The sequence below is a fragment of the Pyrus communis genome, chromosome 8 (genome assembly GCF_963583255.1).
Source record: "Pyrus communis chromosome 8, drPyrComm1.1, whole genome shotgun sequence".
Classification (NCBI taxonomy): domain Eukaryota; kingdom Viridiplantae; phylum Streptophyta; class Magnoliopsida; order Rosales; family Rosaceae; genus Pyrus; species Pyrus communis.
In genome coordinates this window covers 8,230,302-8,244,084 of record NC_084810.1, presented here as the reverse complement: position 1 = coordinate 8,244,084, position 13,783 = coordinate 8,230,302, and the positions used below count along the sequence as shown (strand labels likewise).

At 36.8% G+C, this 13,783-nt stretch overlaps 1 protein-coding gene, 1 long non-coding RNA gene and 1 pseudogene across 3 annotated transcripts; all 3 read left to right on the top strand.

The window, feature by feature from the left end:
* Window positions 1–2,586: 2,586 nt before the first annotated feature.
* Window positions 2,587–2,706, top strand: LOC137743938 (5S ribosomal RNA; annotated as a pseudogene).
* A 3,863-nt stretch (window positions 2,707–6,569) lies between these two features.
* Window positions 6,570–9,616, top strand: LOC137742472 (reactive Intermediate Deaminase A, chloroplastic-like). 2 transcript variants are annotated; one of them, XM_068482351.1, is made up of 7 exons: window positions 6,570–6,800; window positions 7,001–7,116; window positions 7,216–7,260; window positions 7,850–7,923; window positions 8,024–8,073; window positions 8,922–9,058; window positions 9,306–9,616. In XM_068482351.1, exons 1-6 carry the CDS (start codon window positions 6,617–6,619, stop codon window positions 9,014–9,016), a joined length of 564 nt encoding a protein of 187 aa, XP_068338452.1. In that variant the 5' UTR covers window positions 6,570–6,616; the 3' UTR covers window positions 9,017–9,058; window positions 9,306–9,616. The 2 variants fall into 2 exon arrangements, with proteins under 2 accessions (XP_068338452.1, XP_068338450.1); XM_068482349.1 differs by lacking the exon at window positions 9,306–9,616 and having other exon boundaries at window positions 8,922–9,211.
* Window positions 9,617–12,796: 3,180 nt separating this feature from the next.
* On the top strand, window positions 12,797–13,663 carry LOC137743820 (uncharacterized). The gene is made up of 3 exons (XR_011069535.1): window positions 12,797–12,906; window positions 13,006–13,148; window positions 13,352–13,663. It is a non-coding gene; the product is annotated as an uncharacterized lncRNA (long non-coding RNA).
* Window positions 13,664–13,783: the final 120 nt, after the last annotated feature.

Sequence of the window (13,783 nt, the reverse complement as noted above, 5' to 3'; positions counted from 1 at the left end):
GACTAGTCACATTTCAAGCTATTGTGCGGCCATCTTCGGCAACCATTAGGCTTCCAATAGATATAATCTTGTTCTACACTTTCTTATCTTCATTTTGATATATTATGGGTCGAATTTGGTTAAGAAACGATTGAGTTATGAAGCTTTGAAAATTGCCCAAATTTCCGGCCTAGAGCTCAAGGACACTTAACGGAGTTTTTAACGGAAGGACCAAAATAATGGATGGTGGACAATCTCAGGAACTATTTCTATTGATTTCCAATCTCAGAGATTGATGAGTCCATATTATACCATATATTTTACCCTTATCTTAGTATTAATATATTAGTTATTTTGGTAAAATTTTGATACTTTGATATATATTTTCAATGTAGGATATTCGACTTCCTCTAGACAGTAAACTTCAGCTCGATATACAAAATGATGCTTTGACAAATATCACTGACTATAAAAAATTGTTGGGAAATTGATTTATCTTACAATCACACGTCCTGACATTTCCTATGTCGTGAGCCTTGCCAATCAGTTCATGCATGCTTCTACCATAGCTCATTTACGCATTGTTAAGAATCCTTCGTTATTTCGAAGGCTCTTTTGGTCGAGGCATATTGATGAAAAAGAATGGTAACACTGCTATCATGGGGTACACAGATGCAGATTGGGCTGGAAATTCCCTTGATTATAAGTCAACCACTGATTTCTGCACATTTGTGGGTGGAAATTTAGTCACATGGAGAAGCAAAAAACAATGTGTCATAGCTCGATCAAGTGTAGAGGCTGAGTATCGAGCAATGACATCCACTGCTTGTGAGCTCATTTGGCCTAAAGGTCTTCTCTCAGATTTAGGGTTTCCAAGTAGTCAGCCTATATCTTTGTTCTATGACAATCAAGCTGCTATGCGCATTACTTCCAACCCAGTCTTCCATGAGAGGACTAAACATATCAATGTTAATTGTCATTACATTCGAGCACAAGTTCAATCGAAAGTTATTAACACCCATTACACACGTAATCATGATCAGTTGGCTGATATTTTTACAAAATACCTCCCTACTGCTCAATTTCAGCGTTTATTGTTCAAGCTTGGCTCAACGAACCCCCTTGATCTAGCTTGAGGGGGAGTATTGGAAGAAGCAGTTAATGTAAGGTATGGAAGTCCAAATGGAGCAAATCAATCAAGTCCTACCTTCCTTTCGGCTAAGGCATGGGTACCTTACTCTCGGCTAGGGCATGGGTCTTATGACATTGTTTCTAGCTTGTCTTAGTCTACAATTAAGGGATTGTGTTCCCTTGTTTTTTATAATTAGTTGGTGGCCCTTATAGGAGTGATTTAAGGAGATTGGTTGGAGGTTACTTGTAAAACTCTCCTTCTGTCATCTTCTCTTATATATGCTTCTTCCTTGTAAATGTTACATACAAGAAATATACATCCAAAATTCACCAAAAACGCAAGGCTATTGCCTGTTGGTTGGCTGTTTTTTTCGTTATGTTAACAGTTATTTCTTTATGATTCTAGTCCATATACGGTTGTGCAGCAAAAGGTTATTGGGAGATGAACGAGATAAATACAACGGAGCAAACAATTCCAACTAGGTTTTACAGCTACAGGTGTCGCCATGCGTTCACTGTGCATGTCGAAATGAAATGCCCTTTCTGCCAAGGCGGCTTCATCCAAGCATGCGAGGGTGTTGAGTCAGTCTACCTAGCCATGCCATCCGAATCTGAGCATTCTGAAAGTGGTTCAGATGGAGAGAGCACCACTGTAATTTATCCTTCGATCAAACTTTCCTTGTTTTAGCTCTTAAAACAAAATTTTCTGCTCATATTTATCATTTATAATTTCAAATGAACATTGAAGTAATTTGGTTGATTACAACTCATAATTGCAGGGTATCTACGATTCAAATCCCAGTGGTTTTGTTACACTTGGCATTGATTCCCAAGATGTAAATAATGAGGTTGACGAGCAACGCCATGAGATAAGGGTATTAGTCTAGAGATTCTGTCAGCTGATTTTTATCTGGCAAAAGCTTCTCTGTTTTCTCATAAAAAGTAAGAACTTAATAGAAGTTGGTGTAACTTCTTCTGTAGGCTACTTCCTCAGTGGATCCTGTTACTCGCTAACCTTGACCTTGAGATTCTGTCTGATGCTTTTGATCAGGTTTCCTCCCCACGTAAGCCTCACTATGCACTAATTGGTATGCTGTTGGCAAATAAAGGAAAGAGTTGTATTGAGGAGAAGGGGAATGCTATGGTGTTTTAACTACCCACCTCCAACTAACTTGCTTTTTGGTACTTTCCCTGAAATTTTTGGATTGGGTCTTGCCATTGTTCAATGTATGTGCTCGGCAGTGCAGTGTTAATTCCTCCATCACCATGCTACTAATCCTATAAAACTGTCCCCTGTGCCTGCCGTATTCTTTTTCGGTTTGGTTGTTTTAAAATTAGTTAAGAATCGGAGGTACTCCGCTGATGACAACCTTCAGAATGGTACTTAAGCAAATGTTAGATTCAAGTGAACATAGAAAATGATTCTTAGATAATACGATCGACCAGCCGGCACTCCTATCTTATGTCAAATCCTTAGGATGCGATTCATATCAACTCACATGCACCGGATCCCATCCAAACTCCGAAGTTAAGCGAGTTTGGGCAAGAGTAGTACTAGGATGGGTGACCTCCTGAGAAGTCCTCATGTTGCATCTGGCCGACCCCACTTAGTGGGAAAAGGCTTTGAAGAAGAAGAAGAAGAAGGGAAACATGCCTTGAAGATGTCACCTTCAGCTATTATGAAAGCTCATATACAGCTTCTCTGTAGAAATAGAAGATCATTGTTCAATAAATTATCAAGTTTGTCAATGTTAAGTAGAAGGGTTGAATTCTTCAATTGTCCGATCGCATCCTAGTCCTACAAATTGAGATGATTGCCATGGAGATTTTATGAAATAGAATTTACTACAATCTAGTGATATTCATCTTCACTTGTTAATGAAAAGTCTTTTGTTCGACTCATGAATAGTGAGTTCTATCCCAATTTCTTTGTTGGCCTATTGTGGGGCTTAGCCTTAATCCCCCACCCATTTAGTGTAAAGTATGTATATGAAAAAATGACCCTGTAACTCTGTAATATATAGAACTCTTCTTCTTCCAAGAAGTTCTATATTCATAAATCAATGGTCTTACTGATATTTTACATTTGTACCACTCTAGCCCTAAGTAAGTAAATAACGCCACAGAATATGTACATGATATTCGGTTATTTCACATCTGTTGAGCAATGCAGTATGTGCTCAAAATCGTTAAGAAAGTCACTATGTATGCCATTCAATGGAGAAGCACCGATACCAATCCTTATTTACCCATTTTTGTAGGTCTCGCGATCCTGAAGATGTTATAACAGAAACAAGATCATTTTAAAGATTAGTTTAGCCTGTAGGGCTTACGGGTTAGTCTTTTTTTAGAGTATGTACTGCATCTTAAGAGTGTCAACTTTTAGCCATAATGTTCTATGATACCCTATCTCAAATTGTTTGCTGCATAAAGGTTTGCTTTAAGAGCTACCAAAGTTGCAACATTGAAGAATCACTATGCTTATAATTATGTATAAGTGAAAATTTCTCTACTGTAAATCTAAATGTCTAAAATAAAGTTTGTTGTGTCATCTACTGACTGTTACGGTGTAATCTCTTGCGGTTCTCGATAGCTTTCAGTACGAGCAGGTTATTATGGTCATTTATCGACTGTTTCTACTTCTTATGCATATTTCGTCTTCTCAACAATGCCATTACTGACTGTTTCTGCCGATTTTCGTAGGAGCTGCTATTCGACTGCAGAGGAAATATTCTGAATGGGTTATGCTGATTTATTATTGGCTTTACTACGATGCTTTAGCTGAAATGTCTGATTCTGATTCTTTTTCTTGAATTGTTGTCAATGTGGACTGGAGAGATGGTCGATACTGATTTTGCTATCCTTTATTTCTTTTAAGTGTTCTTCCATTTGTTGCAGTTGTTAGATTAGTAAGTAGTATTAGACTATTAGTCGTGTAGTTGATGGTTAAAATCTGTATTTTTTTCACCTGGTGTGCTTCTATTGCAGATTCTTAACAAAATACTCAAGCAAATGGGGCCAACTATTCCACTGGTTAAAACGACTAATCTGTACGGATTTAGTGTAGGAGGTGAAATTAGATGTTTGTTAAGTCCATGCAGGTTGGCTGATTTGAAAGACTTGAGAAGGCCACTGAAATCTATGCGAACTGTAAGTTCTATGGATACTATAAGAAACAACCTAACCTTTAGCAAATGAAGAAAATGAAGTCATAGTCGACGTCAATAGTAAGCTTCTCATCTCTTGCAAAAATAATATGGTTGACTTACAATAGGTCTAAGTCTAATAATAAGCACCTCTTTTTTTTGTGAGATCAGTGACCACTTTTTATATTGACAAACAATCTCTTTTATTCTCCTGTTAAAATACTTGCAGGAATCCAACAATATTGTTTCCCAATTTTAATATAGTAAGTGAGTAATTATATGATCAATTCTCCGTTTCATTCGTATATAAACTAGGACATCCAAACCTCGTTCAATGAGACTTTTCTAAACCAATTTGAACTCAAACATATGGCCAAATTACACCTACACATATTCTAACAGATACTGTATAAATTTGATATTGGGATTGAATCCTTAATTACACTGTGGGTTTTCTATCTGCGCAACACTGTAAGATGTAAGGGTACTGAAGCATTGATAGGACTTCCACGTAGATAGAATGGAGATGGCTTTAACTCTTCAATTTTCAGGTTGTTTGAGCTAATCTCATTCGCCACATTCTTATATGCTCAAATTACCTGTTAAAGTTCTTACAAAACAGATTTTTAATTTTTAATCTAGATTGCTTGAAGCATGATGAATGGTTGGATCTTGTTCTCTTTCTGAAGGGGATGTCAAATTCTTTTAATGCCGCTCCTTCCCTGAACACACAATCCTTTATTTTGTTTAACTGCAGTGACATCCATTACTTGTTCATTTAACTTGCCTTATACTATATGGTTTTGTGTTGCAGATTTTCCATCTTCAACGATCCCAATCGTTTACTTTGTAAGTCTCGATTCATTGATCATCCTTAAAAAAATTCAATCAATTAGAAACCATTTGTCTATTTAATAATCACAATGAAATTTCACTTTCTTATAGAATAAAGTGCTTGTTAATTTATTTGAACTCAATTAGAAGTCTCAAATATTTCCGATTTGGCTAAGATTTTGTAAGGAAGATCTAATAGGTGCAATTTAAAAAATGGATGGTTTGGATCGTTAAAGTTCAATGTAGTGTGACCCTCACAACGAATCCCTATTAAAGTTCAATGTAGTGTGACCCTCACAACGAATCCTCATTAAAAATGAGAATCCCCGTTAAAGTTCAACTATTTGATGGTGGAACATTAATAATTTGTTCAATATTATGGTGGACTATCTTTCATTTGTATACTTGATGAGGTTAGAGATATACCAAACTATCTAGACTACTTTTATTAAACTTCCATTTCTGGGCATACGTTTCACTTGGCATGCATAGACCAATGGCGAAAGCGACAAGCCTCTTGTCCTATGTGCAGACTACAATCCACATTGAAAACGTAGTATATTTTTGGGATTGTTAGTACTGGTGGAGGTGTTCTAAGAATCGTTAAATTCTCGGTAACTGTTGGAAGAGGAGGTTGTAATTTTGTAAATCGTAAGAATTTTATATTTACACCTAAATAGTTTTGTATTTCTTTCGTTAAAATAATTATTGTATCAACATACATACGCATGAATCATCTTCATATTTAATATATTCACAAACCTAATTAAACATTTTCACCAAAAAAAAAAAAAAAAAAAAAAACTTCTAAAACACATCATTGAGGCTCCATTTGGTATTGCTTTATTTTTTTTTTTTAACCAAAAATTGTTCCATTTTAAAGTTAAGCAATAAAAAGTGTTTGGTAAAAATAAAATATCCTACTTATTTTTAGGAGTGGTTCAGTATGAAATCTCAAACCGAAGATTTTCGGGACGAGAATTTGAAGACCAATCTCAAACCAAAATTTTGGTATTCCAATTTTCTGGATTCCTGAAATATTTTAGGTATTTCGGGATGGTTTGGTATACATTAAGTTGAAATTATTTAAACCTCATTGGATCACCTATACAGAAAAATTGTGCATTTTCACTAATTAATAATACGATGGTTTGAGCCACTTGGTATTTCTATCTAGTTATATTCTTCTTCACTTGTAAGTGAGAGGTCTTAAGTACAATCTCGTCAAATGAGAATTTAAATCATATTATTGCTAGCCTAATATGAGACTAAGCCCACACTTTCTCCTTTAATGTAGATATTTATTTATTATTTTTTTTGAACAAAAGATAATATTGTTAGTTTAAAAAAAAATTACGATGGTTAGAGCCAACCAGATTTGGCCCAAAATAAAAGCCCAATAACAAAATAAAAGTAAAGTCCAAGAAAAGAGGGAAAATATAGTATCCGAACGTTCAAAAACAAAACGTGTAAACTGCGAGTAGTGGCAACGAGTCCAACAGAGAGAGAGACTCCCAGAGAGAGAGATGGCATGGTGTGCGGCGAGGAGCTTTCACATGCCGGCGGTCGACATGGGCGCATTACGCACCCGTGCTCCGTTAGCCGCCGTCGCAGGCTTTGCCTCGGTAGCTGGCTCCAGTTTCTGGCGATCTTTGACTTCATCGAAGCCCTCCTCTCGCTTCGCTTGCTCAGCCATTTCCACCGACGCTCGTAAATTCCAACTTTTTAATCTCTCTCGTTTATTTTAATTTAATTGGATTTCCCATTTACCTCTGTTTGGTTACTTGGATTAGAAATCCGGTTCCTTTGTTTGGTTGCATAATAGGAACCCCTTTTGATCAATTCTGGATAAAGGTCTGTACTTTGCGTGTGAATTTAACACGGGCAGTTTTTGTATGGTTGGATTTTAGGAATTAAGGAAGCTGTTCACACAGACAAGGCTCCGGCTGCAATGGGCCAGTATTCTCAGGCAATCAAAGTCGACGACTTTGTTCATGTGTCGGGTTGTCTTGGTCTGATTCCTGAGGTTTGTGTCTTGGATTTTTGTTTTTGTTTTTACCACTATAATCCATTAATGTTGGTATGAAGTGGGAGATATGAACTTATGTGGTGTGTTTAAATGCAGACAGGGAAGTTTGTGTCGGATAATGTTGTAGATCAGACAGAGCAGGTATTGCTGATGCTCTCATGTGTTGACTATACTTCATACTTGTGTGGTTAATTTGGATTTGAGATGGTCATATGTTATTCGGTTTTGTGATTTTATTTCTATGCTTTTGGTTGGTGAAATGTCCTTGATTTTTAACTGGTTTGTTGTCAAAGCTATAACCTTCGAAACTGATAACCTTTGCTATGAGTTAGAAGTAAGTGACAGTTGATGGAAATTGGTACTGTTTGAGATTTTGGCGGTTGCAGGATCTTAAATTATCGAGAATCCTGTTTTGTATTGTTGTAAAAATGATGATGACACTAATCCAAGTGGTCAAGAGATAACTAAATAGGGGTTAATGTTAGTGCAATTAGATGTTTACTATAGAACTTAAATTATATCTCTCTTACATATCTAATCCAATTCGCCGTTAGTAATCTCCAACACCATATCATAAAGTAGAGTAATCTTGTAAATCTTCATCAAGGAGAAGTTGAATTTGTTAACGTAATTGTTGGGTTTTAGAGTTGTCATCTTTGCAAAAGTGTATAGTTGATAGCATTGCTGTGTGATTACTTTTGAAAGATTTGGGCTAACGAAACTATTGCAGGTTCTGAAAAATATGGGGGAAATACTGAAAGCAAGCGGGGCCAGCTATTCCTCTGTGGTTGAAACGACTATTCTGTACGGATTTTATTTTATTTTATTTTTTTTCTCTTTGCACAATCTTGATTGGAGACTTTAGTGTTGGAGAGGAAATTAATTGTCTCTTATGTCCATACAGGTTGGCTGATTGGAACAACTTCAAGAAAGTCAATGAAATCTATGCTAAATGTGAGTTTTATTGAGAGATAAATTTGACATTTGAGATTGAATTCTTAATTACACTGTTTGTTTTCTATCTGACCAAAACTGTGAGGCATAAGGGTATCGAGGTATCGACGGGACTTCCAGGTAGATAGAATGGAGCTGACTTTAGCTCTTCAATGTTCAGTTTATTTGAGCTAATCTCATTTAGCACAATTTGACGCTCAAATTGCCTGTTAAAGTTTGTAGAAACAGATTTGGCTCTGCTTAATTTTTAGTACAAATTGCTTGAAGCGTGATGAGTGGTTGGATCTTCTTCTCTTCCTGAAGGGGATGTCAATTTCCTTTAACTCTGCTCCTTCCTTGAACGCACAATCCTTTATTTTGTTCAACCGGTCTATGACTCTGTTGATTCAACAAGTTATGTGCAACACTGTGGTGACAACCATTTACTTGTTCATTTAACTTGACTTATGTTATATTTGTTGGAATATAAGTGTTTGTGCTAGAGAAATATTAGTTTAAGTCTTAGTATTTAGGTTTAAATGTGAGCCATTGGATTATATTCCAATTGGACAGCTGAGATGTAATCTTAGTGTTAGTAATGTGTATTGCCACTTGTAGCTATCTTATAGGGTAGATTACATGAATGGTGGAGATTGAACTTTGTGAGAGAGAATCCCTCTCTCTTCCCAACGGTATTACTCTCGCACATGTCTTGTGTGCTGAGTGTGAATGAATGAAAAGGATCCTTCTGTGAATATTCTCTCTGCAACTCTCTGAGATTTCCCCAGAAACCTTCATCTTCATTTTCGATTCATTCCTTACAACTCTCTGAGATCATAGTCTCTAGATTCTAACAGTTTGTGTTGCAGATTTTCCATCTCCAGCCCCAGCACGTTCAATATTTCAGATAGCGGCGCTGCCATTGGATGCCAAGATTGAAACTGGGTGCATTGCGGCACTGTAACCTCCTAATATACAGCTTCTTCTCAGCAACTTAGATAATAATGTAAGAGGTGACATCTTTGTGTTGGGTTTCACATTTTAATTTCCTCCCCGGCCTCCTGCTCGTTGATGTTATTGTAACATCGTTTTTGTATCTAAAAACTAAAGATCGAGACCAGCAACGTTATTGAAATGGAACTTTCCCTGCTTTTCCTTATGAAGTCGAGTAATTATATTTGTGTTTGTATTTCACCTTGTGATACTATGCCTTCCTTTCCGTTGTAATTATATTTGTGTTTATATTTTGTTAGAGGAATGTGAAGGGCTCTTTCTCAGATTTTTAACCCGGACAATAATCAAAGAAACAAGAAGACAATTGAAATTTGAAAGAGCCAAATTGATAGCACAGAAGTTGGATTGATGCTGTTTCTAGAGGAAAAATCAGGGAGCCAAGTCGTGTCGCCAATGGAGAAATCAGGGAGGGGAAGACGAAACCAGCGTTGAAAAGCCGCTACAATGGCGCGTCGTTTTAGGAGGATGGCGATTCCTCTAGTTTGAGGAACATAGAAGCTTGACTTCCCTCCATTTGCTTCAATCGGAGTTAGAGACGTCTCATGTTTCATTTCCATTTGTTTTCCCCTAATTTTTTTTTTTTTTTTTGTCGAATGAGAGAGTTGGTGCAAGTGAGGAGAGATTCTTTGTTGCAACCACAGTACAGTTTTAGTAGCATTTGTCGCCGTTCAATAGATATTTATAGCCCAACTGAGATTTCGGAGAAAATGTAATGCCTATTATAAAACTAATGAGGAAATAGTAGAGAGTAGAGAATGATAATATAATAATGTTCTCCAAACTTGTATCTTTTATCTTTGATAAGCATCTATAGGCTTACAAGGAATAAGAATCTAACACATACTTATTACAATAATAAGAGCATTGGTTACCAAGAATTAAAATAGGAGGTTATTGCTAGGTTTGTGGTATGTTATGACCCCTTCTGTAAGTCCTCCAACCTTCTGTTTCTCAATCTTCTGCAAGATGATTGAAATCAGAGCCATGAATTTTTAGAAAAAAATGGTGTCTCCTACTTCAAACAATGAAAATGCAAATATTTGATACCAATTATCCTTGGACGTAAAAGAAGGCAAGCGTGGACTGCTTACTCAAGCTCAATTGAAGTTGAACGGGTCAGAGACGGAAAGCAAGTTAGACAACGTGTTGAGGAGGCGTTGATGCGTGGTTGAGCAGCTCGAATCGGCAAGGAAGTTGTCACAGTGTGAGGCGAAGGGCTGGAGGTGTTGTTTTCGTGGAGAAAGTGGGGAGGGGGAGAGCTCGAGAAATTCTTTTGCGGAAGCAAATGAAAGAGCCCCTGCTTTCCCAACTTTCTTCCCTTACACGATGTGCAACACATGTACAGGAGGGGCATATTAGTAAATTTACTGTGACGTGTAGGGAAAAGGTTGAAAATAGATAACAATTGAAGGGCAAATCCGTCAAAACACTATAGATCAACATTAACTTCAAAACCGAGTTTTAGCATATATGTTTTGAGATTTTTGGGCTGTGGTCTAAAATTTTGGTTTTTTGGACTTAAAATTTTGTTACCCAATTTCATATCAATTGAAATTTAGGTTTTTTACCTCATAACAATTTGAAATTTTTTGGTATGGGATCAAGATCTTTTTTGTTTGGTTTGAGATTTTTGGGAAAAATTTCCAGCCTTAATTACAACTCATATTTGCAGGGTCTCTATGATTCAAGTCCCGGTGGTTTTGTTGCATTCAACCTTGGTTCCCAAGATGTGAATAATGAGGTTAACTCGCAACGCCGCGAGGTAAGGGTATTGGTCTAGAATTTCTGTCAGCTGGTTTTTATCCATCCGACGGGAAGGTTCTCCATCTGCAAAAAAAAAAAAAAAAAAAAAAAAAAAAAAAAAAAAAAGAAGCAAAAAATTGTAAAAAAAGGACCATTGATAAGTGAAATTTTCAAATAATTGTTTTTCAAAATTGTATGATACCAATTTACCAATTGGTGCTAGGTAAATTGTTGTGTTATACGTGAAAATCAAATTATTTCAGAGGGTGAAGTGGAAGTTTGTTTCTTTCAATGGATGAGATTGATATAAGGGAATCTAATCCAACGAACGATTCATAAGTGATGAAATTTAACTTTGTCACAATTTGAACTTTTTTTATTGAAGGGTTCACAAAAAACAAAATAATAATAATAATAAGATAGCACGTCAAAAAATCAACTTAAGAAAAACTAACAAAAAAAAAAAAAAAAAAGGTCATCACTTGATCAAATTACTACATAAATAAATATATATAACCCCATATAGAATCCGAAAGATATTGCCTCTCATTGGGAGAGATTCTTTTATAAACCCCAAAGATTTCTCGGAGCTCTAAATTGATATATATCCATCACTTTTCCAGCCCTATATAGAGCCCCTTGTTGAGGATGCTCCAATGCCTCACTATGCACTAATTGGCATGCTGTTGTCAATCGTGGCTGTACTTGTCTACATATGGAAGCTTGTCCACAATGGTAAAAAGGAAAGAGTTGTATTGACGAGTAGGGGGATGCTATGGTGTTTTTACTATCCACCTCCAAGTAACAAGATTTTTTGTCTATTCCCTGAAATTGCTGGATTATGTTTATGCCACCCTTCAGAATGGTACATAAGCAACGACTGGATTCAAGTGATCATATAATGCTTGTATAGAAGCGGAACATTGTTCACAAGTTCTTTAATGTTTACCAGTATTAATCGTTGCGAGTATTGAAATAAACCCTACAATTGTCCGATAAGATGCTAGTCCTACAAATTGAGATGTTTGCCTTAAACGGGGATATTCTTGCTCCATGGTTGGCTGATTAAGAGCTCAACTACCTTCTCTGGTTATCTCTCTTGTCACCAGGGCTGTCGATCGAGGTTCCCCTGCTTTGAGTTCGAGATTTTGGCAGAGCACTGGAGCTGCAACTTGGGCTTGTGAGCAGCAGACAAGCTAAGAAGGGCAGGATTCTTTTCCCTCACTTAGACGGTCACGTCGATATCTTATACTAATTTTTTTTTTATAATCTTTTTATAGAAGGAGACAAAATAGAGAGTGGGAAACTGAAGAGAATGGAAATAGGTAGGTAGAGAGGATATTCCAAACTAAGAAGGGAGAAATGTGCTCGAGACGGCAACACGGTTTTCTCAGGGGTAGGCATTGGGGACTGGTGGCTCTATGAGCATCGACACCTCCATTTTTTTTCGTCGGTGTTCGGTCCAATACTCTAGTATTTGAATTACTTTATTTTTGTTGAGCACTGTGCCGTGCGACCCACCCACGCGGGATTCCTCTCTTTCCCTTTACAACCCGCAGTTTCCTGGCTCTTTCTTCCTTTTATTTGGACTGGGATCACCTTAGGATCCCACGGAGCAAACTTAGCAAAAGATCCCATCCGTCCATTTGTGATCTTGTGCCCAGAAACAAATTTAAATTATTGAAAATTCTCGTGCAAAACAAAACAAGATAAAAATGAAAGAACGAGATGTTTTGCTTAGATTGCTCTGCAGGCTGGAATTCGGAGGTGATCCCAGTTATTTCTCCAACACGTTATTTGGGAACCACCGACGTGGGACTCCTCTCTTTCACCGCAGTTTCCTGGCTCTTTCTTCCTTTTAGTTTTTGAAAAAAAATTTCCTTTTTTTTTTTTTTGGAAACTTTAGTTTTCGAAATTTTTTGGAAAGCTTTCACCAAACCACTATATATAGGGCTCTTTAACAACATCTAATTTATCGTATGAACTAAGAAGATTTCTTATTTATTTCACTTCTGCCTGGAAGTGAAGAAGTGAAGGAGGTCCATAGACTTCTTTCTTTCATCAGCTCCCTCTGCTTGCTCTCTTCTTTTCCTTCCGGTATCTGTCTTTCTTGCTCTTTTCTCTTTTTTTAAAGGGAATTTTAACGAAAAGATCTCTGATACTGTTTACTTAATAAGAACCCTGCTTATGTTTCAGTTGAGTTGAGTAGTTGGTGCGTGAAGCAAGCAAAATGTGTCTTCAACAAGCCATACCACGCAGCAAGTCACTGTATCATCACTTTCAGCTATCCCAATCTCCGCGAGCGACGCAGCGCTGCCGTTCTTTTCCCCCCTATTCAGGTTTCTCTGAGCCTTTTGTTCTGTTGGAAAAGCTCAACATTATTGGATAAACAGCTTACTTTTTCATTAGCGTAAAAATGGATTTGTTTTTCTTTCTGTTGGTTCTTGAATCTTTGGGGCCTAAATAAAAAGGTTCTGTAGAATACACTTGCAAATTTGAGGAGGAATTCAATTTGTATTTTACTTTGTTTTTACTGGTGTAGGTTATTCCTTTGATTGAACACGATGGAGCTTATTATTTGTAGTCTGATCCGAACTGTTCAGACCCATGCCTGCAAGGTCGTTGTGCAGGATACTGGCAATGTCCGTTAGATTAACCAAATGCTATATATGGAGAAAAGGAGGGGAGAGGTTTATATGGTGTTCATTGAGTTAGAGAAAACATGATCCTTTTTTGTATGTTTTTGCCTTCAGGAGAGAAAGGAGTTCCTGCCTAACTAGCTAGTTTGTGGATACAAGTCGGGTGTGTATGACGGCCTGGGTGGTGATTGGTGCCTTTGTACTTTTGCCTTATTAAGGACGAGTATTAATTTAAACTACTTGTTAACAAAATTCTTTTTGTCAATTAAAAGACAATGAAAAGACAATTTAATCTTTAAAAAAAAAACACAAAAAGACAATTTAGTCTGATATCA

Coding starts and splice junctions, on each gene's coding strand:
- LOC137742472 (XM_068482351.1), top strand. CDS start 6,617: ATGGCATGGTGTGCGGCGAGGAGCTTTCACATGCCGGCGGTCGACATG. Junction 6,801..7,000: donor AGCCATTTCCACCGACGCTC/GTAAATTCCAAC, acceptor GTTGGATTTTAG/GAATTAAGGAAGCTGTTCAC. Junction 8,074..8,921: donor CAATGAAATCTATGCTAAAT/GTGAGTTTTATT, acceptor TTTGTGTTGCAG/ATTTTCCATCTCCAGCCCCA.